This window comes from Zingiber officinale, chromosome 10A (assembly GCF_018446385.1).
Source record: "Zingiber officinale cultivar Zhangliang chromosome 10A, Zo_v1.1, whole genome shotgun sequence".
NCBI classification, from domain to species: domain Eukaryota; kingdom Viridiplantae; phylum Streptophyta; class Magnoliopsida; order Zingiberales; family Zingiberaceae; genus Zingiber; species Zingiber officinale.
In genome coordinates this window covers 19,088,300-19,115,614 of record NC_056004.1, presented here as the reverse complement: position 1 = coordinate 19,115,614, position 27,315 = coordinate 19,088,300, and the positions used below count along the sequence as shown (strand labels likewise).

General features: G+C 47.0%; 1 protein-coding gene across 1 annotated transcript; it reads left to right on the top strand.

Annotated features, from left to right (window-relative positions):
* The first annotated feature begins 194 nt into the window (after nt 1-194).
* On the top strand, nt 195-22,294 carry LOC122026170. The gene is made up of 2 exons (XM_042584818.1): nt 195-1,566; nt 22,276-22,294. The coding sequence occupies exon 1, from the start codon at nt 286-288 to the stop codon at nt 1,552-1,554; it is 1,269 nt and encodes a 422-aa protein (XP_042440752.1). The 5' UTR covers nt 195-285; the 3' UTR covers nt 1,555-1,566; nt 22,276-22,294.
* The last annotated feature ends 5,021 nt before the right edge of the window (nt 22,295-27,315 follow it).

Genomic DNA, 27,315 nt, shown 5'->3' with positions numbered 1-27,315 from the left:
GAAGAATGTCACGCCCTCAGTATCCGTCGACTCAGCGCTCGGACAGGATCTATATATGTAAAAAAAATCTTCTAATTAATTAATTTACTGAAATATTGATGGTCGGATAGTAATTTTTAGTTTTCGATAGGGGAAAAAAATGAAATAAAAAAAAAATCAAATAGAAAAAAGGGGCGTTATAAAGTGAACGGACGGGATGTGAACTATGAATGCCCGACGATGCGGATGCTTTACCGAATCGGGATGCACATCTTAACCTCGTCCTCCGCCTAGGAATCCACAAAAATGGAGAATCGCCGCCGCGCCACCGGAAATAAGCGGCGGAGACGTCGCCGTTCGCCCGCCTCTGACGAACGCAGGTCTGGCCTCCGTGACTCACTTCTCCGGTCATCCCTCGACCGCACCAATCGAAATCAGCGGCGCCGGCCTCCCGCCTCTGACCGTACCAATCTAGCCGCGTCTCAATCCCTCGCCGCCGAGGACCTCTGGTCCGACTTGCCAGATTTGCTCCTCCTTTCCGTCCTCGACCGCCTCCCCTCCCTCCGCGACCTGTTCTTAGTTGCTTCCGTATGCCGATCCTGGCGCTCCGTCTTCCGCTCCTACTTTTCGTCCGCCTCGTATGGCCGTCCGCCTCTCCTTATTCTCCCATGTGTCGGATCCGGCGCTTACCAGTGGATCGAACCTCCTCGATGCCGCCTGAGGTCTCCTTCCGGACCCTTTTCCAGCGGTCGCTCTATGGTCCCTTCGGAGACCCTCCGCCTGACCCTTCTTGGCTCTTCCTACGGTCAGCTCATCTTCCGCAACCGCCTTGGTGTTGTGGTGGCCGACGCATTCACCGGGGAGGAGCTCCGCCCGCCCACCCTCCCCGAGCCCCACCGCTTCTACTTCGGAGCCTTAACTGGTCCTCTTTCATCCCCAGGTTCCCATCTCCTTTTGTGCGACAAGCAGAGCCTATTCCTGTGGCCAGTAGGAAGCAGCAGCTGGAAAGAATGCTCCTTTGAACAGCATCATTTCTTCATAATTAGTGTCATGGCTTTCAAAGACAATATTTTTGTGTTGAGCAGTAGCGAAACACTATACTCTCTCCAGTTTTCCCCCTCTTTCGGCGTGAAAGAATTCACAGTGCGGTGGTGCGGGGAAAGCTCCAGCTGGGCAGTGGCTTTTGGATCCAATAGCCGGATGGTTGAGTGCGACGGCAAGCTCATGCTGATACGCATTGTTCTATCTGGGGAAGGAATAGATTTGTGTTTTGCTGTGTACTCCTTGGACTTCTCGGGGCAGCCGACATGGTCGAAGGTGGATAATTTGGGAGATTGGGCATTGTTCGTCGATATCAAGAGTAACTTTTCAATCTCTTGCGCCCATCCAGGCAGGTGGGGAGGAAGGAGCAACTGTATTTATAATGTTGACCGTGAGTTTGATCATTGGCATGAATTTCCATTGGATGCTCCGACTAGCAACATTGCCGAAGTAGAAAATCCGCTTGACTTCCATAATTTTAGCTTAGTAAATTGGCCTTCTCCAATTTGGGTTTATCCAAGCATGTTATATTGAGACCTTCCATAGGTATGTAACTATCTCCTAGTATTGCACTTAAGACTAGAAAAACTTTTTATTGTTCAAGTATTTTGTTATTCTTGGCGATTTTTAGCAAGTTTTGGGTTTCATCACAGGTTGTTGTGATAATAAATAGTTCAATAGTAAAAATGAGTATGTTAAAATATTCATCTTTATATTGCTTGTAAACCAATGTAAAATATTTTGTTGAGGCTTCTAAGTTAAACCCATTACCAAACGGCTGATTCAGCTCAAGTAAAATTCAACAATAGATGACATCATTTTCTCAGCTTTTCTATCAGACTGGGAATATGAAGAACCAACGATATTAAACCTTTGAAACTTTGCTTGGCTTCTGCTTAGAAATCTTTGGATCTATAAACTATGTTATGACTACTTGCTTTAGTAAATTCTTTTTTCTTGATCCGACAGTATGGACGGGGGACCCTCTTTGTGGGGAGCTAATGACACGTAGAGGTCAGAAGTTAAAAGGGTCAGCATGAGGTCCAGCCGATCGGAGAAGGGTCGAGTCAACCGGCCGAACGGGTCCGGACGGAATCAAAGACAACCCGACGTAGAGTCGGGTTTCCGACGCTCATGGTGAACAGGGTCGTCGGGCCGAGCGGGAAGCTCGCTCGGCCGAGGCGTAAAGCAGCAATACTGTGAAGGAATAGTCTCAGCCGAGCACGCGACCGGGAATCTTCCCGGTCGAACCGATACCTACGCCCGGTCGGAAGTGATGTGCCTGCCGAGCGGCTGGATGCTCGGCTCGGGGAAAAAATAGACAAGGACAAGGGGACATTGGGGAACATCATTTTCTGACAACAGGCATGTTCGACGACCAGGCCATACGCAGAATCCTACGACGGAAAGTTCTGCTGTCCCATCAGAGAGGTGCTCGGACTGTAGTAGTATGGTGTCAGACATGCTCCTCTGGTAAGCCCATACTGAGGTATGGTAAAGGACACGTGTACGCCTCGACAGGTGTGCACAAGCCTCCCTAGAGCTCTATATAAGAGCCCACAAACTTCACCGGAGGTATGCGATCTCTCATCTTTGGAGCCACTTCATCGTTTTCCTCTTGCCTGACTTGAGCGTCGGAGGGTCGTCGCCGGGAACCCCTTCCCGGCTCGACTTCCTTGCAGGTTCGCCGGAGATCCGTTCAGCTGGTCGGAGATAGAGGAGAGCGCCACGTCCCCAACGTCCGTCGACTCAGCGGTCGGATATGATCAAATTGGCGCTGTCTGTGGGAACGCACCTGAATCCGAGTAGAGAAGATGGAAGAAGCTGGACGACCTCATATCGTGATGCTCTCACAGGAGGAGCTCAACGCTCTAATTGAGGCCAGAGCAGCTAAGCTCGTGGAGCAGCAGAAACAAAAGGCGCAAGCCGAGCGCCTAGAGCAACAGGCGACGTCAGCATCAGCAGGCCGGGCGGCAGCAGAGTTTCGATCGGAGAATATTTCAACATGGGGCCGAGATAAAGATCCGGTCGACATTCAAGAGGAAACACCACTTGCCCCGATCCCTTTTCACCGAGCCCTTTTCCGTACACCCCCGGAATTAATGGCAGCTAACCCTTATCGAGGATCTTCATCTGACGAGGCACCCAAGCGAGACCATAGAAAAGGCAAGGCGCCCCGAACGAATGCCTCACCCGAGCGCATCAATCGCCAGTTTTCAGAGGTCATCCTGCGAGACCCTCTACCAAAGCATTATGTGTCACCGGCGATCGGGGAATACAACGGAACCACCGACCCGGACGACCATCTGGGTAAGTTCGAAACACAGCTACCCTACATCAATACACAGATGGAGTAAAGTGCAGGGTGTTTCTCACTACCCTTTCGGGATCGGCGCAATGATGGTTTCGGAGGCTGCCGGACGGATCCATTACAAGCTTTAAGGAGTTCCGCATGACCTTTCTCCACCATTTCGCAAGCAGTCGGCGCTACCAGAAGACCAGTGTCAGTCTGTTCGCCATCAAATAAGAGCCCAGAGAATCGCTCCGAGCTTACATCCAGCGATTCAACCAGGTGGCCATGGATATTCCAACGGTCACCTCAGAAACAATGATTAATGCGTTCACGCAAGGCCTCGTGGATGGTGACTTCTTCCGCTCACTTGTTCGGAAGCCATCCCGAGACTATGATCATATGCTGCACCGGGCCAATGAGTACATCAATGTGGAGGAAGCCCAGGCGGCCAGAAGAAAGGAAGCTCCAACTGAGCGGCTAACCCCTGCCGAGCGGAAGCCGTCCACTAGCTACCAGCCGCCTAGAGGACCGCAAGCTGAAGCAGCCCGCCCTCATCAACATGCAAGGTCCCATGCCATCCAAAAGGTAGCTGCCGAGCGGCCCAAGACAAAAAAGAAGATATGGACCCCCAGGTTTTGCTCCTTCCACCGGACCGACACGCATAACACCCGGGATTGCCGAAGTCTTCCCCTTATCGCCCACCCCGCTCCCCGGAGTGGTCGTCGTCGATCACCATCACCCGATAGACGACAGCGACACCATGAAGCAGGTCGGCGGTCATCCAAAAAGTCACCCGAGCGGTATCATCCTCAGAAGCACGAAGACAATCCTCGGGGATCTAAGGGCCGGCCGAGGCCGTCCGCATGGGAGGAAGGAAATAGAAACAACACGTCTCGGGGCAAAATCAACATCATCGCTGGCGGACCGACCGGAGGTGACTCCAACAGAGCAAGGAAGGCGAGTGTCAGGCAGCTCAAAATCCATGCGGTCGGGTGCAGTCAAGAACGGGCGAGCGGGGCCCGAAATAAGCTTCGGGCCCAGGGACCTCGAGGGAGTCGAAGTGCCACATGACGACGCCCTCATCATCAAAGCGGTAATAGCTAACTATACTATTCACCGCATTTTCATCGATACAGGCAGCTCGGTCAACATTATATTTAAAAAGGCTTTCGACAAACTTCAAATTGATCGAGCTGAGTTGTTGCCCATGACAACCCCCCTCTACGGGTTTACGGGCAATGAAGTTCTACCGGTCGGACAAGTCCGACTGGCTATTTCGTTGGGAGAAGAGCCGCTCAGAAGGACGCGGACTGCCAACTTCGTCGTGGTCGACTCTCCCTCAGCATACAATGTTATCCTGGGGCGACCAGCGCTCAGTGAGTTCCGAGCGGCCGTCTCCACATTCTATCAAAAAATTAAATTCCCTATCGAAGATCAAGTGGGAGAAGTGCCAGGAGATCAGCTAGCGGCTCGGTAATGCTATGTCGAAATGGTTCGAGCCGAAGCAAAGTCCGCACGGAAGATGCCGCGGATCGAGATAAACGCTATAATAGATAAACCACCCTCTTTGGTTTATGAAGAAAAAGAGGAGGTGCAAATCCACCCGACCCGATCGGAGGCCACCACATTCATTGCGGCCGATCTAGAGGCAAGCCAGAAAAAGGAGGTGATCAAATGTCTCCAGAGAAACTGCGACGTCTTCGTCTGGTCGACGCATGAGCTGCCGGGAATTTCGCCAAGTATAGCACAGCATGAGCTTCACGTCCGACCGGACGCTCGGACGGTGAAGCAAAGGAAGAGGGACTTTAGCGCCGAACAAAACGCCATCATCCGAGCGGAGGTCGAGAAGCTCCTGGAGGCCGGCCATATAAGGGAGGTCAAGTTCCCGAGCTGGCTCGCAAATATAGTGCTAGTCTCCAAGCCGGGCAACAAGTGGAGGGTTTACATCGATTTCCGGGATCTCAACAAAGCATGCCCAAAGGATTTCTACCCTCTGCCCCGGATTGATCAACTGGTGGACTCCACAGCCGGGTGCGAGCTGATATGCATGCTAGACGCCTATCAGGGCTACCATCAGGTGCCGCTCACCCGAGAAGATCAAGAGAATGTCAGCTTCGTCACAGCCGACGACACTTACTGTTACAATGTAATGCCGTTCGGACTGAAGAATGCGGGAGCAACCTACCAGCGCTTGATGAACAAGGTATTTAAGGAGCAGATCGGACGCAATTTAGAAGTGTACGTGGATGATATTCTCATCAAGTCTGTCTGAGCGGCTAATCTTTTTACGGACATGGAGGAGACCTTCCAAACGCTGAGGAAGTATGGAGTCAAGTTGAACCCTCAGAAATGTTTGTTCGGAGCGAAAGGCGGGCGTTTCTTGGGCTATATAGTGACCGAGAGGGGCATAGAGGCAAATCCCAGCAAGGTAAAAGCGTTGCAAGATATGCTGCTCCCAAGAAATCTGAGGGAAGTACAGCGCCTGACCGGGCGGATAACTGCATTGTCAAGATTCATCTCTAAGACTGCCGACCGGAGTCTCCCTTTTTTCAAGAGCCTACGCAAAGCTACTAAGTTTCATTGGGACGAGGAAAGCGATCGGGCATTTGAGGAGCTGAAGACGTACCTGAACTCCTTGCCCGTGCTAGCCAAGTCCGCTGTAGGTGAGCCGCTCTGTATTTATTTATCTTCAACCGAGCAAGCAGTAGGCTCGGCATTAGTGAGGACAAGCGGTGAAGAACAACCCGTGTACTTCTTGAGCCATATTCTAAAAGATGCTGAATCTCGCTACACTGGGCTCGAGAAGCTGGCTTTCGCTTTGGTCCTCGCCGCTCGGAGACTTCGTCCTTATTTCCTAGCACATACAATCATCGTCCGGACAAATAGCCCATTGGGAAGAGTGCTGTTGAACCCAGAAGCGTCCGGACGGCTCATCAAATGGACAACGGAGTTGAGTGAATTTGACATTCAGTATCAACCTCGTTCGGCGATAAAGGCGCAGTCCTTAGCAGATTTTGTTACCGAAGTGCAAAATCCCGAGCCCGAAGCTATGTGGAAAATATTTGTGGACGGATCGTTCGCTCAGCTCGGGAGCGGGATTGGTGTGCTACTAATCTCTCCCCAAGAAGAACGGATGCACCTATCCGTCCGACTGGACTACAGAGCCACAAATAATGAAGCGGAGTATGAGGCCCTCATAGCCGGCTTGCAGGCAGCCCGGCATGTGGGAGCCGGTTGGATAACACTCCATTCAGACTCTCAGCTGGCCGTCCAGTAGCTCTCGGACACTTTTGAGATTAACAACGCTCGGCTCAAGCTCTACGCTGAGACCTTCGAAAAGCTCAAGACTCACTTCAGAGAAGTCATTATCCAGAAGATACCCCGAGCAGAGAACCAGGCGGCAAATGAGTTAGCCAAGCTCGCAAGTTCAATATCACCGACCGTCACCCAGCAGCCAATTAAGCAAGTATCCTTGGTGGCGCACATTGATCGGATGGAGGGCCTCGCATTCCCGAGCGATTGGAGGACAACCATTATGGAGTTTCTGCGCTCAGGTGCGACATCGTTCGATCGGGAGGAAGCCCAGCTATTGAGGAGGAGAGCCGGTCGGTTCACACTCATTGGAGACCAACTCTACAATAAGGCTTTCTCCCGTCCACTTTTGAAATGTGTGAGCTCAGAAGACGCGGAGTACATCCTACAGGAAATGCACCAAGAATCGTGCGGAGGACATCCAAGCGGGTGATCGCTGGCCAGGAAGATCCCGCTGGCCGGTACTTCTGGCCAACCCTGCAAGCAGATGCCGCTCGGACCGTCGCGACGTGCCTCTCCTGCCAAAAGTACCACAACATCTCCCACCAACCGGCGGAGGAGATGAAAGCATCTACAGTGTCCTGTCCGTTCGATCAGTGGGGAATGGATATCGTAGGTTCGTTCCCTATGGCGACCGGTCAGCGGAAGTTTCTGCTAGTGGCAGTTGATTACTTTTCCAAATGGGTGGAGGCCGAGCCACTGGCCAAGATCACCGAGCAGATGGTCAAAAGGTTTATCTGGAAGTATATAATCTGTCGGTTCGGCATTCCTCGCCGGCTCATATTTGATAACGGGCGACAGTTCGTCGAGAAGCAGCTCGAAGAATGGTGCAAAAGTTATGGCATCGAACAACACTTTACTTCTGTGGCGTATCCCCAGAGCAACGACCAAGCTGAAGTAACCAACCGAGAAATCCTCAGAATTATTTGAACTCGACTTAACCACATAGGAGGAAGCTGGGTGGACGAGCTGCCGGGCGCCCTATGGGCTATCCGCACGACCCCAAAGGAGAGAACGAGCGTCACGCCATTCCATTTAGTGTACGGAGGCGAAACAGTTATCCCAGTTGAAGTCGGCGTAGAGTCCGTCCGGATCCAGAACTATGATAATGACAATGCCGAGCGGAGGAAGATGGAGTTGGACTTGATCGACGAAGAGCGAGCCAAGGCGTCCATCCGGCTGATGTCATACCAGCAGAGAATGAAGCAGAACTACAACCGGCGCGTGATCCCTAGAGCATTCCAGGTCGGCGACCTAGTGTGGAAGATGTAGGACCGTTAGATTTGATAGAGGGGGGGGTGAATATCGATTCGAAAACTTAGAGTATAAACGCAGCGGAAAAGTAAAATAGACACAAATGTTTTTTACTTCGTTCGGAGCCTGTGACGACTCCTACTCGAAGGCCCGTGGTCCTTGACCACTTTCGTTGGGCAATCACTAACAAGTCGAAATATGATTACAGAATGAATACAGGAAATGCTAGTGAAAATAACGCAATACCGACAAGGAAATTAAATAAAAACCGAAGGAGCACTTTGTCGGAGCGTTGTTGGCGTCGCACTGAACGTCGAGCAGCAAGACCAGCAGTAGAAGAGTTCTCGTTGATTCGAAGCTCCTGCCTGGGCTTCTATATCTCCGGCGCTGGATCCCTTCGGCGCACGGAATGTTGCTCAAACCGAGATGCTCCACGTGGCGACTATCTGGGATAAAGTTTGCCTCCGGGCGCGGATCCCTTCGGCGCGGGCGCGCTGGATTCCTTCGGCTCTCGGACCTGTTTCCTCAGAATCCGTCCGCACGACAAACGTTAGTCCGGAGGCAAATATATATCTGTAAAGCAGTTAGCACAATTAAAGTTCAACAAGTAATAGAAAGAGTATGACTTAGATTCCGTCTTTTCGAGACCGGAATCTAGTCACGATCTCGACTTAGGCATCCGAAATGGATCTAAGCCGGATCGACGCCTAATGTTCCCTTCCGGAACGCGTCCTCACAGTCATCTCCTCGGTGACTTACCTCACTTACCACGTCCGGCCATCCCGTCGACCCGTTTGGACTTCTCGCCATCCGGCCAGCCCGTCGACCGCTTGGACTTCTCGCCATTATCCGGCCACCACGACCTAGCTGGACTTCACAAGCGTCCGGTCGGCCGTCGACGCTTGGACTTCTCGCCAGCTATCCGGTCAGCCCGTCGACCTAGCTGGACTTCGTGCCAGACATCCGGTCAGCCCGTCGACATGTCTGGACTTCTCCTGCACACTCGATCAAAGTGTCAGACAACAACAAAACTAACTTGACCTATTTGTCATTCATCAAAACTTGGGTTAGACCGTTAGTGCTACCCGCACCAACAATCTCTCCCTTTTTGATGGAATGACAACTTGGTTAAGTTAGTGAAAGAACGAAAAAGCCAGGTACATTGGTTTTACAGTCAGTTTCAGTGTTTTCAATTTGGTTTATCTAACTTAACCACCTAACCCTCCCCCTTTGGCATTCATCAAAAAACAAGGGTAAACAATAATCACAGCTAATCTTGAAGAAATCAGAGTTTGGTTTAAGAAAACAATTTTTAAATCCAAGGAAAAAAAATCAAGTTGACTTGGGGGAGACAAGTTGAATTTTGAAAATTATAAATTTAAAGTTTTATCTTCTCAAGCGTGAAAAATTTAAATTAGGTTTTTCAACTTTTCAAAAGGTAAATTTTTCTTTTCAGGTTTGAGTAACATTTACTTTTAAGAGGTAAAAATTTTTAACTTCAATCTTTCAAAATAAAGCAAAAGTTAAACTAGTAAGATTAAATTTGCCAAAATAATTTTTAAGGCTAATTTGATAAAGGCTAAATTTGAAAAGTTTAATTTTCAATAGTCAACATTTTAAATCAGGTTTAAAAATTAGGTGGGATTAAACTTTCAAGTTTTTCAAACACTTAGTTAAATTTAACTGTTTTTGTAAATTAATGTTCAAACATAAGCTAGTTTTTAAAAAGCATTTGTCAAACACATAAAATTTTGATTAATTTCTCCCCCTGAACTTGACACTTAAAATTAAACAGCTGTCTAACCAATTAGGTACTGACTGACTACCAGAAGATAGTAGCTTTCACTTGGTTAGTCAGATTAAGGTGATTATTAACAGTCAGTGTATGACTTGACTGATGATCTTAATTTGATTACTGTCTGATTTGTATTTAACGTCCAGACTTATGCTGATGCACTGAAATAAGCATCTTAAGTCCAGACAGTTGGCATATGCATCTCACCCCTTTCTATGTTTGTCAAACACAAGCAAGGTAAGCCTAAGGTGTTGGTGAGATGCTCAAAAACTAGTCCTATGGGTACATGCTTTCTAAGGATTTAAAATTAGTCTAAGGCCAAAACTGTTTTTGAAAATCTAAAAATGGAAAGTTTTGAAAACAAACAAGTTTAACCTATTAGTTGAAAAAATATTATTTTAAAAATAGTTTTTAAAAAAATTCTAGTCTATTAAGCACATCCCTAATTTTCGCCGTAAGTTGCTAAATTCACTTTCAGGGAGTGGTTTTGTAAAAATGTCAGCTAAATTTGATTTGGACTCAATGTACTTGAGTTCAATATCACCTTTAGTAACATGATCCCTGATGAAGTGGTGCCTAATTTCAATATGTTTGATTCTTGAATGATGCACAAGATTCTTGGTTAAGTTAATTGAACTTATATTGTCAATTAATACTTTTACATTTGTGATATTTAAGTTGAAATCTTTTAGAGTATGCATCATCCATAATAATTGTGCAACACATTCGCCTATAGCTATGTATTCTGACTCAGTTGTAGATAGAGCAACACAATGTTGCTTTCTACTAAACCAGCTAACAAGTGATGAACCTAATAATTGGCATCCACCACTTGTGCTTTTGCGGTCTAATTTGCATCCAGCATAATCTGAGTCAGAATACCCTATTAGTTCAAAATTATTTGTCCTAAGATACCAGATTCCTACATTTGTTGTTCCTTTAAGATATCTAAAAATTCTTTTAACTTGTATCAAATGAGATTCCTTAGCACAAGTTTGGTATCTAGCACACATACTAACTGCAAATAAGATATCAGGTCGGCTTGCAGTTAAGTACAGTAGGCTACCTATTGCACTTCTATAATGTTTTAAATCAATTGGTTTTCCATTTGGGTCACTGTCTAGGATTGTGTTTACTGCCATCGGTATTTTTATTTCTTTTGTATTTTCCATTCCGAATTTTTTAAGTAATTCTTTGGTGTATTTATGTTGATAAATATAATTTCCTTCATTTGTTTGTTTGATTTGTAATCCTAAGAAATAGGTTAATTTTCCCACTAAGCTCATTTCAAATTCCTTTTCCATTAGATTAATAAATTCTTCTAAAAATTCTGAATTTGTTGAGCCAAATATTATATCATCTATGTATATTTGTGCAATAAATATGTCTGTATTTAATGATTTAACAAACAAGGTTGGGTCAATTTGACCTTGTTTGAATCATTTAGATGTTAAGTAAGATGTTAGCCTCTCATACCATGTCCTGGGTGCTTGTTTAAGTCCATATAGTGCTTTCTTTAATTTAAAAACATAATCAGGGTGTTCTAGACTTTCAAAACCAGAAGGCTGACCTACATAAACTTCTTCTTTAATTAGTCCATTGAGAAAGGCAGACTTAACATCCATTTGGTATAGTTTGAATCCCTTATGTGCTTAGTAACATTCTAATGGATTCTAATCTGGCATCGGGCATATGTTTCATCATAGTCAAGTCCTTCAACTTGACTAAATCCTTTGGCAACCAGCCTAGCCTTATTTCTAGTAATTTCCCAGTTCACTTAGTTTGTTTCTGAATACCCATTTTGTTTCTATTATTTTCTTATTCTTAGGTGGTGGGACTAGGTCCCAAACCTCATTACGCTCAAATTGGGCTAGTTCTTCTTGCATAGCTATAATCCAATCTGGGTCTAGTAGGGATTCGTCCACAGTTTTGGGTTCAATTTTTGAAATTAATGAAATTTGACTTAGGTTTCTAAAAGATGATCTGGTTTGAACTCTTAAGTCTGGGTCACCGATTATTTGATCAGTTGGATGATTTGGGTTAACCCTTATTGTTCTAGGAGGTTGACTCTCTTGATGTTGTTCCTCTTCTTCATGACTTAGAGTTTGGTTGGTTTCTGGAACAAACTCAGGTGTTTGTGTAGGTTCTATGTCTTGTTTAGTTTCTTCAAATTTTACATTAGTAGTTTCTTCAAATTTTACATTAGTAGTTTCTTCAATTTTTAAGGTAACCTTATTGTAAATTCTGTAGCCTCTACTATTTAGGGAATATCCTACAAAAATATCATTTTCAATTTTAGAGGTGAATTTTCCTAAGTGTTCTCTTATATTTAAGATAAAGACTGGGCATCCAAATACTTTAAAATATTTTATATTTGGTTGTTTATTATAAAACATTTCAAAGAACGTTTTGTTATGAGTTTTATTTATTGTTGTTCTGTTATGTGGCTTCTGCCCAAAAGTATTTAGGTAGGTTATACTCATTTAACATTGTTCTAGAAGCTTCAAGTAAGGTTCTATTTTTTCTTTATACAATTCCATTTTGTTGGGGGGTTTTAGGGCATGAGAACTCATGATGGTAACCGTTTTCTAGACAAAAACTGTTAAAGTTGTGATTTTTAAATTCTCCCCCGTTGTCACTTCTAATTCTTTTAATTTTAATATCTTTTTCGTTTTCAATCTGTTTGCAAAAATTTGTAAAAATTTCAAAAGTTTCATCTTTATGTTTTAAGAATTTTACCCAAGTAAACCTAGAATAATCGTCTATAATTACTAAACAATATAAGTTTCCATTTATAGATTTGACTTCATGGGAGTCAAAAAGGTCTAAATGTAGAAGTTTTAATATTGAGTTAGTTTGTGGTTGATTTGTTTGTTTGTGAGTTGATTTAGTTTGTTTGCCTTGTTGACAAGCATTACATATGGTTGAATCTAAGTTAGGTAATTTTGGTAAGCCTTTTACAAGTCCATTTAGTTTACTTATATTTCTAAAGTTGGTGTGAGACATCCTCCTATGCCATAACCAAGTTTCTTCTTTTTGTGTTAAATAACACTTAATGGAGAAAGTGGTTAAGTTGATGGCGTAGATGTTGTCTTTTCTAAAACCTTTTAGGCTTATGGTAGGATTATCTAGATATTTGATTAAACATTTTGTGGATAGAAATTTAACCTTATACCTAGTATCACACAATTGACTTATACTTAGAAGATTATACTTAAAATTTTCAACAAGTAAAACATTTGTAATTATAAAGTCTAATTTTAATTCAATATTACCTATACCAATTACCTTGAGTTTGCCGTTGTTTCCAAAGGCAACTGTTCCTAGGCTTTTGTAAGTGAGTTGAGTGAACTTGGTGTGATCTCCAGTCATATGTTTGGAGCAACTACTGTCCAAAATTCACTTGGTTACCTACAGTAAGTAGGATTTAAAATTAGTCTTTTGAGCATGCATTATTTAAGTTTGAAATTAATTTTTAAGTTTATAAAATTAAAATTTTGAAATTAATTTTTTAAGTTTAAAATTGAAATTAATTTTTTAAGTTTTAAAATTAATTTTTTAAGTTTTAAAATTAATTTTTTAAGTTTAAAAATAAAATTTTGAAATTAATTTTTTAAGTTTAAAATTAAAATTTTGAAATTTTTTAAGTTTAAAATTAAAATTTGAAATTAATTTTTAAGTTTAAAATTTTGAAATTAATTTTTTTAAGTTTAAAATTAAATTTTGAAATTAAATTTTTTAAGTTTAAAATTAAAATTTTGAAATTAATTTTTTAAGTTTAAAATAAAATTAATTTTTTAAGTTTAAAATAAAATTTTGAAATTAATTTTTTAAGTTTAAAATTAAATTTTGAAATTAATTTTTTAAGTTTAAAAATAAAATTTTGAAATTAATTTTTTAAATTTAAAATTAAAATTTGAAATTAATTTTTAAGTTTAAACCTTATTCATCTCACCCGATCTATATTATCAATCAGGGAATCATATGATTTTGTGAGATGAAATTAGATTTTTAATTATGGAGTTTTGGTTTAACGTGTGTTAGATTCAGATTTAGTTTTGGTTTCCACAAATAGGCATTTTTCGGATAAAATTCTAATCTTGGTGAGTCACATGGACATCATTAGAAGTAACCAATCTTTCGAGGTTTTCCGAATAGTCCTATCCACGGAACTTAGTACTAAATCTTGGTCTAACTGGTTAGGATTCATTTAAGGGTAGCTTCGGTCAGTTCCACTTGACCAAATGCACCAGATCGAAGCCATATCTTTCTAGACATGCGATGCCCAAGCTTCCCTAACGTACTATCATTCAAAAACTTCTCCAGTACCATGATTCAAGTTAAACTTTGTCTCTAATTCTAATTACCCTGTCGGGTTAGTTAGTTTTGGGTTATCCTGTCGGGTAAGTTAGTTTTGGAGGTGCCAGCTATTCTGGAGCCTCCCCCTGAATTATTGGCAATTAATTTAAATTTTGATTTTAGGCTTGTGTCGATTCTTTTTATAGTTATGGTTAACTTGGTGATAATTTTGTTGATTTTTAAACTGTTTAGATTTTGAATTTGATTTAGGTTTGCATTTTGGATTTTGGTTTGGTTTATTCAATTTTATATAATGTATTTTTTCTTTAGGTATATAATATTGATTAAGTCCTACTTGCGTGGTCAGACACGCTTTCGGAACCCAAGCTAGATTGGTTGACTTGTATTGGGTTATTAATAATTTGAAGGTTTTATTTGAATTCGACTTATATCCTAGTCCGGTTTTATTATAACATGCTTTTTGATTATTTAGGATTAAGTCTAAATTTTTTGATCTTGTTGTAAATTTTTCTAGCATTTCTTTTAAATTTTTAACATCATTTTTTAATGATAGATTCTCCTCCTCAAGTGTTAGATCTTGAGTTGGATTCGAATTTTTTAATTGTTCCTTGAGGTTTTGATTTTCCTCAAGAAGTAATTTGTTTTCATTTTCTATTTTAGTTAATTTACTATTTAAACAGGAGATGATTCTAAAAAACTTTTTGTTTAAATTAAAATATACCTCATTCGAGCCTTCGGAAACGAGTACGGACTCGTGGCTTGTTTCGGGCTCAGACTCGTCTTCATCTTCCGACTCATTTTCTGTTTCGGCTTCGCGGGCCATCAGTGCGAGGTGTCTGCTCTTCTTCCTCCGATTCGTCCGAGGAGTCGTCCCACGTTGCTTTGAGTGCCTTCTTTTTGGTTGGTTTTGGTTTGTCGAACTTGATTTTGGGCATTCGTTCTTGTAGTGTCCCTTTTATTGCAGGCAGTAGCAAGTCACGTTCTTTTGTTACGAGGAAGCGATCTTTTGAAGGTCCTTTTCTGAACTCCTTTCTCCTGGTGAACATTTTTCTTACCAAGTTCACCAGGTGTTCTTCGTCTTCGGAGTCTTGGTCGGATTCTTCTTCAAATTCAGGCTTACTTTTCTTTTCTTTGGAGGAACCTGCAAATAGAGCTATACCTTTCTCGGCTCCAGCATTAGTTTGTTCGTGTAATTCTAATTCACAGAAAAGCTCATCTAATTTTAATTTAGAAAGATTCTTAGAAATTTTGTAGGCATCCACTATTGATGCCCACAAACTATTACGTGGAAAGGCGTTTAATGCGTACCTTATTAAGTCTCTATTTTCCATCTGGTGGCTTATCGCATGAAGCCCGTTGAGGATGTCCTTGATCCTCGCATGGAGCTGATTCGCTGTTTCTCCTTCCTGCATTTTTATATTAAAAATTTTATTTAAAAGCAGGTCTCGTTATGTTACCTTAGCGTCGCTCGTTCCCTCGTGCAGCTCGATCAATTTGTCCTACAGTTCTTTAGCGTTTTTGTGTGGACCGACTCTGTTTAGTTCTTCTCTTGTTAGTCCGCACTGTAGAGTGTTGATCGCTTTATTTTCTGTAGATGTTTTTTTCTTCAGATCTGCTGTCCAGTCTTCAGGATCCACTAGATTCCCGGAGTTGTCCACTGGAATTTTGTAGGGTCTCGTAATGCTCATCCACTGGTCGAAGTCTGTTTTGAGGTAGACCTCCATGCGCTTCTTCCAGTACGGAAAGTCGTCCCCGTTGAAGAGTGGAGGTCGCACTGTGCTGAATCCTTCTTGTTGGGACATTCTGTGCACAGGTAAATAACAAAAAAAAATCCCAAGACTTGGTCTTGGATTAGTAGTGCGGGAAGAGAAAAATAGTAGAAAAATCTAGATTGGTGTTGCACCAATTTAGCTCAAAAAAAATAATAAAAAAAAAATGATAAACCAGTTTGGAGTTTGAGTGTAAAACCGAAAAAGGAAAAAAAAATTTCACCCCCAGTCTGATTGGTGGTTGCACCAAATCAGAGCGGTACCCGCTCTGATACCACTTGTTGGACCGTTAGATTCGATAGAGGGGGGTGAATATCGATTCGAAAACTTAAAGTATAAACGCAGCGGAAAAGTAAAATAGACACAAATGTTTTTTACTTCGTTCGGAGCCTGTGACGACTCCTACTCGAAGGCCCGTGGTCCTTGACCACTTTTGTTGGGCAATCACTAACAAGTCGAAATATGATTACAGAATGAATACAGGAAATGCTAGTGAAAATAACGCAATACCGACAAGGAAATTAAATAAAAACCGAAGGAGCATTTTGTCGGAGCGTTGTTGGCGTCGCACTAAACGTCGAGCAGCAAGACCAGCAGTAGAAGAGTTCTCAGATTGATTGATTCTGAAGCTCCTGTCTGGGGCTTCTTTTATATGCTGTTCCGGGCGCCTGGATCCCTTCCGGGCGCCTGGAATGTGACGTAGCTGCTCAAACCGAGATGCTCCACGTTGCGATGCGCAATCAGGATAAGGTTTGCCTCCCGGGCGCTCGGATCCCTTCCGGGCGCCCGGACCTCCGGGCGCCTGGATTCCTTCCGGGCGCCCGAACCTTGTTTTCCCGCAGAATCCGTCCTGCACGACAAACGTTAGTCCGGAGGCAAATATATATCCTGTAAAACAGATTGTTAGCACAATTAAAGTTCAACAAAGTAATAGAAAAGAGTATGACTTAGATTCCCTCTTTCCGAGACCGGAATCTAGTCACGATCTCGACTTAGGCATCCGAAATGGATTTAAGCCGGATCGACGCCTAATGTTCCCTTCCCGGGAACGCGTCCTCGCAGTCACTCCCCTCCAGTGACTTACCTCACTTACCTACCAGACGTCCGGTCAGCCCGTCGACCCGTCTGGACTTCTCGCCAAGCGTCCGGTCAGCCCGTCGACCCGCTTGGACTTCTCGCCAGCTATCCGGTCAGCCCGTCGACCTAGCTGGACTTCACGCCAAGCGTCCGGTCAGCCCGTCGACCCGCTTGGACTTCTCGCCAGCTATCCGGTCAGCCCGTCGACCTAGCTGGACTTCGTGCCAGACATCCGGTCAGCCCGTCGACCTGTCTGAACTTCTCCTGCACACTCGATCAAAGTGTCAGACAACAACAAAACTAACTTGACCTATTTGTCATTCATCAAAACCTGGGTTAGACCGTTAGTGCTACCCGCACCAACAGAAGAAAGTAAAGCCGGTCGGGGACGTTGACAAGCTTGGGGCCCCTTGGGCAGGCCCCTTCAAAGTCATCGAAAAACTCTGCTCGGGTGCCTATTATTTGGACGATGAGGACGGACGACAGCTGGATCGACCATGGAGCGCCAATCATCTCCAGCCATACCGAGCTGGGTGAGAGGTGCGCCGATGTAATTCATTTTATGTATGTCTTGGTCGCCTGTGTCCTTTTAATGCAGGAAGCAAAATGATAAAACGCATTTGGCATTATTCGCCGAACGGCCGACTACACGAAGACCCCGTGCCGCTAGGCAGGGCATATATCATCCGTGTTGAAATTAGCCTTGAAGGTCGTCGAGCTCCGACGTTAAATATCGAGAGTCGGACCGGCGACTATAAACCCCTCGGCCGGAAGACCGTCGAACTCCGACGTTAAATATCGAGAGTCGGACCGGCGACTATAAACCCCTCGGCCGGAAGACCGTCGAGCTCCGACGTTAAATATCAAGAGTCGGATCAGCGACTATAAACCCTCCGGACGGAAGACCGTCGAGCTCCGACGTTAAATATCGAGAGTCGGACCGGCGACTATAAACCCTCCGGCCGGAAGACCGTCGAGCTCCGACGTTAAATATCGAGAGTCGGACCGGCGACTATAAATGCAGGAGTAAAAAATTGGAAAATTAGCGCAATTATAGGGCATCGTCAGCCGAATCGGAAGACCGTCGAGCTCCGACGTTAAATATCGAGAGTCGGACCGGCGACTATAAACCCTCCGGCCGGAAGACCGTCGAGCTCCGACGTTAAATATCGAGAGTCGGACCGGCGACTATAAACCCTCCGGTCGGAAGACCGTTGAGCTCCGACGTTAAATATTGAGAGTCGAACTGGCGACTATAAACCCCCCGGCCTGAAAACCGTCGAGCTCCGATGTTAAACCTGAGAGTCAGACTGACGACTATAAACCCACCCCCCATGGCCGGAACGAAAGACGCTTGAAGAGGAGCGGCAAGGGATAGTAGTGACAAGTCACATGCCACCTATACCCGCTCGGGAGGCCTAGTAGGCCGAGTTGTGTGTCATAGGCCCCGACCAATCACCCACAAGCATGCAAAGTAAAAACAAAGTTGCACAACACAGATAAATTTTTCATTGAAACTAGAGGTATCAAGGCCGAGCAGCCGAATTACAAAAGGGAAGTTTTTGGCCGAACGACCGAATTACATAAAGACTTCTATTCCAGAAAATCATAAAGGTCCTTAGGGATGATGCTAAGGAGCTCCGCATAATCTTGGGCCGGATATGCTGGCGGAGTCAGGGAGCTGACCCTTGGACTTCAGATAGTCCGTCGTGGCGATGATGGCAAGTTCAAAGGCAGCATACATCCGCTCGCACACTTTTTCTGAAAATTCGGTCGAGCGGATGTGCTTCAGCCTCAGGGCTGCAACTCGGCCGGGTTCCGCCTCTTGATATTCCTTGAAGGCAGCTTGGGAAGCTTCGAGAGACTCCTGCAAAGTCTTCAGTTCATCCTTATGTTTAATCGCCTCGGCCGAGCGGCTCGCCTTCTCGCCATCCAGTTGCTCCATCAGCTCTTTGACTCGTTGCTCCAGGCCTTGGGCCTCGACATTTTTCTTCTCCAGATCGGCGATAGCCATTTTCTTCCGATCGATTGCCAGGCTTATTTTTCGGTCAAGTGATTTGACCTGTCATTTGAGTTCGGCCAGAGTATGGGCCTGGTTGGCCGTTTTCTTTTGCTCAGCCACCAACAGATCTTGGGTCTTCTTGGGCTCTTTCTGCAGCTCAGCGTATGAAGGACACTGGGAGGACGCGTCGCCCGAACTCTTTAGCCTCTTTAACTCTTCGTCCACCATGGCCAGACGATTGGAGACAGCGATCTCCTCTACCCATCTGTGACATAAATAAAATCATTAATAACCGATCGGAGAAAGAGCGTAGAAGACTTCAAAAGAAAACATAGTTACCCCAGTGCCCTGCTGCATATGGCTGTTGGCCAGATTGTCGAGTGGAATCATCGCGACACGTGCCCGAGCGTCGGCCTACATTTCGGCTAGGAGCCCCTTCATGGTGATCATGTGCTCAGGCACGGTTGGCCGATCGGACTCGGGCATTAACTCTTCGGTGGGGAGATGCAGGGCGACCCTGATGGTACGGCGCCAACCGGGAGTCGTCTGAGCGGAAGCTGGGGAAGGATCGGAGGCCGGTGCAGAAAACTGGGACAAAATGACCGAGCGTTGGACTCGGCGGGGAGAGGGCGGAAGGGCGCTGACAGGTATGGCCTCGAGGGGGTCCGCGGACGCGTCCAGTTGGGATGGGGTCCGATCGGACGAGATCGCCTCCACCGCTGGGGCTTTGCCGCGAGAATCGGCGGTGGTCGTTCGGACAGCTGGACCGAGGAAGTGGCCGATCGAAGTGGTGTCTCCGTTCGGCGCCTCTTTTGTCGGAGAGGGCGCTCTTCCTCCTGAGCGGAGCCTTCCTCCTGGACTGTTGGTCCCTTGCTGGGGGTGGCGCCTCTTGCCACATCCCGGGGAGAGGCTTGAGCGGCCGACTCCTCGTGGGTCTCACTCTCCCCTTCGTGTGAGCCGACCGGCTCAATGCCACGCAACTCCATCTCCTTGGCAGCTGCGGCCTCGAGTGCCGCCGCTTTCCTCTTCAAATGTCGGTCATCACGGACTCCATGACAATGTCCGCTACAAAGGAAAAAGGAGAAAATCAGTTAGCAATCAAGGCGAATGCACAAATAAAATTCTTACCGAAGCTGCTCGGGAGGGGAGTCCGAATCGGACTCAGGCCAAATATGTACATCACCCCTTCAGGTAAGAACTTGTTGATGTCGAACTTCAGACCGGCTAGCATGTTGGCAGCGTGAAGATAGTCCGGTCGGGTCTTGAACCTCTTTAGCTCAGGGGAGGTTGGCGGTCCGACCTGCCACTGGGTTCGAAAAGGGGCCCGTTCGGGAAGACGAAGATAGAAGTAGTACTCTTTCCAATGTTTATTGGAAGAGGGCAGTTTATTAAAGAAGACTAAACCGGTCCGAGCCTGGAACATGTAAGTACCCAGCTCGGACTGTTTAGGATAATAAAAATAGTAGAAGACCTCCGGTCGGAGGGGAATGCTGTGGATTCTGAGCAAGACAATAACGCCACATAAAAGGCGGAAGGTGTTAGGGACTAAGCTTCCGAACGGAATGCCGAAAAAATTACAGACTTCTACGATAAAGGGATGGAGTGGAAATCGCAGACCGACTATGAACTGATCGCGGAAAAAACAGATAGCTCCGCGCGGCGGTTTGTGTGGCCGAGCGGAGGGGGAGGGTAAGATAAGTTCAAAGTCAGAGGGGATGTCAAAATTGTCCATCAAAATCTCGGCGTCGCGCTGATCGAAGCGTGACTCCATGGTGGTATACCACGGGCCGAGGGCTGAGTCTTGAGGTTGAGAAGAGCTGGCCATAAGCCGAGCGGGAAAAGGAGCAAGAGATGGACGAAAGGGCAAAAGGCTTAAGAGAGGAGACCGAATCATAACCAGGAGACGAGAACGCTAATAGAAGAAGAAAGCACGAGGAAAAACAAGAAATGAAAAGAAGATGGCAGAAGGACCTTACGGAGCAGACGAAGATCGAAGGAAGAATGCGAGAGGTCGCCGGAAGAAGCAGCAGCAGGATCACCGGAGCAAGAACCGCAGGGAAAACTTCTGGGCACGCGAAAGCAGGAATGCGGCGAAGGAAGAAGGCAAAAGCTTTATAGGGTTGGGCCCGAATGACCTCAACCGTCGGATGCAGGTCGCAAAAACCAAGGACTCTATCGAGCCGTTCATTTCAAACCGCCTCGATCTCGTCACTCGCGACGTCGCCGCCGTACGATGACGGCAGCAGCGCCATGTTGCATTCGACCACTGGAGTGCATTTAATGAGCGCCTTCACGAGGCACAGAGCGCATGTCCGGTCTTAATATCGAAGATTGGCGCAAATTTCGAAGAGATCCGAGGAATGTTGGCATTGACTAAGGTCATAGCTACCCCCGTGGGAGTCGAGCGGAGGATAGTTTCACAGAGACGTCACTCGGCGTGACTGGCGGTCCAGTCAGTCGGACTAATCGCCTCCTTCGACTAGACTTGAAGGGGAGGCAAGTGATCCGACAGTAAGGACGGGGGACCCCCTTTGTGGGGAGCCAATGACACGTAGAGGTCAGAAGTCAAAAGGGTCAGCATGAGGTCCAGCCGATCGGAGAAGGGGCGGGTCAACCGGCCGAACGGGTCCGGGCGGAATCAACGACAACCCGACGGGGAGTCGGATTTCCGACGCTCATGGTGAACAGGGTTGCCGGGCCGAGCGGGTAGCCCGCTCGGCCGAGGCGTAAAGCAACAATGCTGTGAAGGAACAGTCTCAGCCGAACACGCGACCGGGAATCTTCCCGGTCGGACCGATACCTACGCCCGGTCAGAAGTGATGTGCCTGCCGAGCGACTGGATGCTCGGCTCGGGGAAAAAAGAGACAAGGACAAGGGGACATTGGGGAACATCATCTTCTGACAACAGGCATGTTCGACGACCAGGCCATACGCAGAATCCTACGACGGAAAATTTTGCTGTCCCATCAGAGAGGTGCTCGGACTGTAGTAGTATGGTGTCATGCATGCTCCTCTGGTAAGTCCATACTGAGGTATGATAAAGGACACGTGTACGCCTCGACAAGTGTGCACAAGCCTCCCTAGAGCTCTATATAAGAGCCCACAAACTTCATCGGAGGTATGCGATCTCTCATCTTTGGAGCTACTTCATCGTTTTCCTCTTGCCTGACTTGAGCGTCGGAGGGTCGTCGCCGGGAACCCCTTTCCGGCTCGACTTCCTTGCAGGTTCGCCGGAGGTCCGTTCAGCTGGTCGGAGATAGAGGAGAGCGTCACATCCCCAACGTCCATCGACTCAGCATTCGGACAGGATCATTTCTCTTAAGAGTTATTTAGGATAAGATGAGTATATGGTGTATATGCTTTCATCGATTCCACCACGCATGGATAGTGATTCTTGGTTTTCACAAATTTCTTCTGCTATTTTAATTTTTAGAATATCAGATGATGGGCATACTGATTACTTAGTGTACTTATGTCGAGGGAAGCCTGAAGGATTACAGCAGCTGGAATGCCTCTGGTGTCTCCATGCAGAAGATGTAGTTTATAGTTCTTTGTAGTACGGACAATAATTTTGCTAGAGCACTCTTCCGAGCCAGTCCCAAAGTATTTGGAAGAGAGATAAATTTGTGCCAATTAATACATGTGATCCTGTCGATGGACGTTAGAGACGTGGCGCTCTTTTTGATTGATTGAAGACCCTAAAGATGTAGATCCCTTGCCATAATGAACTTGCAAATACAATGCCGAGCCGGGGAGGGGTTCTCCTGCGATGACCTCTCCGACGCTCAAGTTAAATCTCCGGCAGAAAGAAAGAAGTAGAGAAGACGCAAGAACTGTAGCTACAGTAAGGATCTCCACATATCTCCGTCGAAGTTTGGGGATCCTTGTATAGGCTCTCCATAGGCACGTGCACGCTCCTCGAGGTGTGCGCAGGCTCCCCAAGGCGCGTGTATGCTCCTCCAAGCATACCTAGAATGGATGTGTCAGGAAATCACGTCCCATACCCTACCTTAATAGCACGAGCATATATCTGACGTGACAGTGGAAGTTTCCACCGTACGATTCTCTGTTCGACTAGGCCGTTGGCCATGCCTCTTATCGGCGACATTGGTTCCTAAGAAGATCTCGCCACCTGCTCCCTCTGTCTTTTACCAGGTCGAGCGGAAGAACCGCTCAACTAGCGCTTTTCTCGGGCCGAGCGGAGGCTCGTCGGCTGACGGCCTTCTGGCGGATACTCACTCGGTCGAATGTTGTAGCTACTGTAGGCCGAGCGGGATGGCCGCTTGGCCTCCGTTTTTTCCTGCTTTGCCTTATGAGCGTCGGAAACTCGGCGTCAGGCCGAGCTGTCAAAATGTCGGGTTAGCTAATCCTTCTGCTGATCAGGAAGGTAACCCCTGCCCGGGTCGAACGTCTGCCAGGTGTTGACCACTTTGACCTTCTGTCGGGTGTTGACCACTTTGAGCTTCTGCCAGGCGGGCCCCTCATGTCTTCCCTTCATGTCTAGTCGAAGGAGGCTGAAAGTCCGACTGACTGGACAAATAGTCTGGCGAGTGGTTGGCGGGATTCGACATCTTTTAAAATATGGTTCGAGAAATACACCGGCTGCTCCTCGTCATTCGGCCTTACAAGGGCTGAGCCGACCACGTGCTCGGTCGAAGATAGATAGATCCTAAGAGACTCTCCGACGATTGGCTTGGCTAGTACCGGTAGTGAATTGAGATAGACTTTAAGCTCTTCGAACGCTCGATCGCACTCCTCGTCCCACTGGAACTTGGTGGCTATGCGCAAGATCTTGAAGAAAGGTAGACTCCGGTCGACCGTCTTGGAGATGAATCGGGATAAGGTCGTTATCCGACCGGTGAGGCGTTGAACTTCCTTCAAATTCCTTGGGGGTGGCATATCTTGCAGTGCTTTTACTTTGCTAGGGTTCGCCTCGATACCCCGCTCAGTAACTATATAGCCCAAAAATTTCTCACTCTTCGCGTCGAACAGACACTTGCCCAGGTTCAGCTTAATCCCGTACGCTTGGAGTGTTCGACAGGTTACTTTGATGTCTGCGTAGAGGTCAGTAGTTCGGATGGATTTAATGAGTATGTCATCGACGTATACCTCCATATTCAGTCCAATATGCTGTCGAAAGACTTTGTTCATGAGTCGTTGGTACGTGGCTCCGACATTCTTTAAGCCGAACGACATTACGTTGTAGCAATAGGTGTCGTCAGCCGTGATGAAGCTCACCTTCTCCTGATCTTCCCGGGTGAGCGGCACCTGATGGTATCCTTGGTATACATCCAGCATGCATATCAGCTCGCACCCAGCCGTCGAGTCCACCCTCTGATCAATTCTGGGTAGAGGATAGAAGTCCTTCGGGCACGCTTTGTTCAGGTCCCGAAAGTCGATGCAGACCCTCCACTTGTTGTTCGGCTTGGAGACGAGTACTACGTTCGCTAACTAGCTCGGGAACTGGACCTCCCGTATGTGGCCGGCTTCCAACAGCTTTTCGACCTACGCTCGGATAATCTGATTCTGCTCGGCGCTAAAATCTCTCTTTTTGTGCTTTACTGGTCGGACGTTTGATCGGACATGAAGCTCATGCCGCGCACCGTTAGGGGAGATGCCGGGCAGCTCGTGTGTTGACCACGCGAAGACATCATGGTTCTGCTGGAGGCAGCTGATCAGCTCGGCTTTTTGATTAGCTTCCAGATCAGATGCTATGACAGTCGTCGCCTCTGGTCGGCTAGGATGTATCTGCACTTCCTCCTTTTCTTCATAAATTAAGGTAGGGAGTTTCTCGGTTATAGCGTTTACCTCGATCCGAGGGGCCTTTCGAGCGGACTTAGCCTCCGCCTTTACCATCTCGACGTAGTAGCACCGCGCAGCTAGCTAATCCCCTTTGACTTCTCTGACCCGATCTTCAACCGGGAATTTGATTTTTTGACAAAATGTTGAGACAACTGTTCGGAACTCATTAAGGGTTGGTCGGCCCAATATGACGTTGTAAGCGGACAGAGCGTCTACAACGATGAAGGTAGTCGTCCATGTTCTTCGGAGCGGCTCTTCTCCGAGGGATATGGCCAGCTTTATCTGGCCAATCGGCTGGACCTCATTACCGGTAAACCCATACAGCGGAGTCGTCATCGACAGCAGCTCGATCTGGTCTATCTGGAGTTGGTCGAACGCCTTTTTGAAGATGATGCTAACTGAACTCCCTGTATCAATGAATATGCGGTGGATTGTGTAGTTAGTCATTACCGTTCAGATAATGAGGGCGTCGTCGTGCGGTACTTCGATTCCCTCTAAATCTCTGGGACCGAAGCTGATCTCTGGTTCGCTCGCCCTTTCTTGGCTGCAACCTACCGCGTGGATTTCCAGACGCCGCACGTACGTCTTGCGAGCTCGGTTGGAATCACCGCTGGTCGGCCCACCAGCGATGATGTTGATCTCTCCCCGAGCAACATTGTTTCTGTTCTCCTCCTCCCAAGCGGAGTCCCCGACTTGTCCGCACGAAGCTGGGGCGCGGTCATCTTGACGCTGATGTCACCGCTCGAGTGACTGCTTGATCTCCCCTCGTCGTTCGGTGCTCGGCCGCCTATATCGTAGTTCAGGGGAAGACGATCGGCGTCGATAACCCCTGGGAGTTGGCTGAGCGACTGCGGGGACTCCACGACAGTCTCGTGTGTTGTGGGTGGTGGATTGATGGAAGGTACAGAACATAGGAATCCATACATTTCCCTTGGGCCTTGGCCGTTCGACCGCCACGTGTTGGGTGGCGTGTGGTTTTGCTTCCCACATCGGCTCAGGGCCCTCTTGGAGGTTGATGGCTGTTTGGTGGCCTCCGCTCGGCGTGCATAGCAGGTTCCAATGGCGTGCTTCTTTCCTTCGGGCCGCCTAAGCTTCTTCCACGTTGATGTACTCGTTGGCCTTCTTTAGCATATGCTCATAATCGCGGGGCGGCTTCCTGACGAGCGAGTGGAAGAAGCCCCCATCAACGAGCCCTTGGGTGAAGGCGTGCATCATTGTTTCAGATGAAACCGTGGGGATGTCCATGGCCGCCTGATTAAAACGCTGAATGTAGGTTCGAAGAGTCTCTCTCGGCCTTTGCTTCATAGAGAACAGACTGACGCAGGTCTTCTGATAGCGCCTGCTGCTTGCGAAGTGGTGGAGGAAGGTCGTCCTGAAATCCTTGAAGCTTCGAATCGACCCGTCCGGCAACCTTCGAAACCAACGTTGCGCCGAACTGGGTAAGGTGGTGAGGAGAATCGGCATTTAACTCCATCCGTGTACTGATGAAGGGTTGCCGCGTTGTCGAACTTGCCAAGGTGGTCGTCTGGGTCAATCGACCCGTTGTACTCGCCGAACGCCAAGGGTGCGTAATGCCTTAGCAAAGGATCCTGCAGAATTGCTTCGGAAAATTAACGGTTGATCCGCTCGGGTGATGAGTCAGCTTGGGGCACTTTGCCCTTCCTTGCATCCCGAGCGGGAGCTTCGTCTAAGGAAGACCGGTCTCGATTTGCTTGTGTGATCTCAGAGGGCGTCTGGAACAAGGCCCAGTGAAATGGGATCGGCGTGGGGGGCGCCTCTGCTTGCGTATCGATCGGACCTTTGTTTTGACCCCATATGGAGAGCTGTTCCGGATGGTCGTCGTGCGCCGCTCGGCCTCCAGATGCTGAAGTTATTTGTTGCGCCAGTCGCTCGGATAACGTCTTCTGTTCCTGCTTTATCATCTTGGCCGCTCGCACCGGCACGAGCGCAGAAGTAGAGAAGACGCGAGAACTGTAGGTACAGTAAGTATCTCTACATACCTTCGTCGAAGTCTGGAGATCCTTATATAGGGCTCCCCAGAGGCACGTGCATGCTCCCCGAGGGGTGCACGCTCCTCCAAGCATACCTGTAATGGATGTGTTAGGAAAACACGCCCGACACACTACCTTGATAGCACGAGCATATCTCTGACGTAATAGTGAAAGTTTCCACCGTACGATTCTCTATTCGATCAGGGCGTTGACCATGCCTCTTGTCGGCGACACTGGTTCATAGGAAAATCTCACCACCTGCTCCCTCTGTCTTTTACCAGGCCGAGTGGAGGAACCGCTCGACTAGCACTTTTCCCAGGCCGAGCGGAGGCCCGTCGACTGATGGCCTTCAAGCGAATACCCGCTCGGCCAAATGTCATCCCGCTCGACTTCCGTTTCTTCCTGCTTTACCTTATGAGCGTCGGAAACTCGATGTCAGACCAAGCTGTCGAGATGTCGGGTCAACTAATCCTTTTATTAATCAAGAAGGTAACCCCCGCCCAAGTCAAACGTCTACCAAGTGTTAACCACTTTCAACACCACTTTGATCATCTACTGAGTATTGACCACTTTACCCTTCTGCCAGACAGACCCTCTCCTCTTACCACTGAATCACATGTTTTAGGGGTAGTTTTTACCGATAGTCAGCACATTGTCATGCCCTTGTTGGACCATGTGGA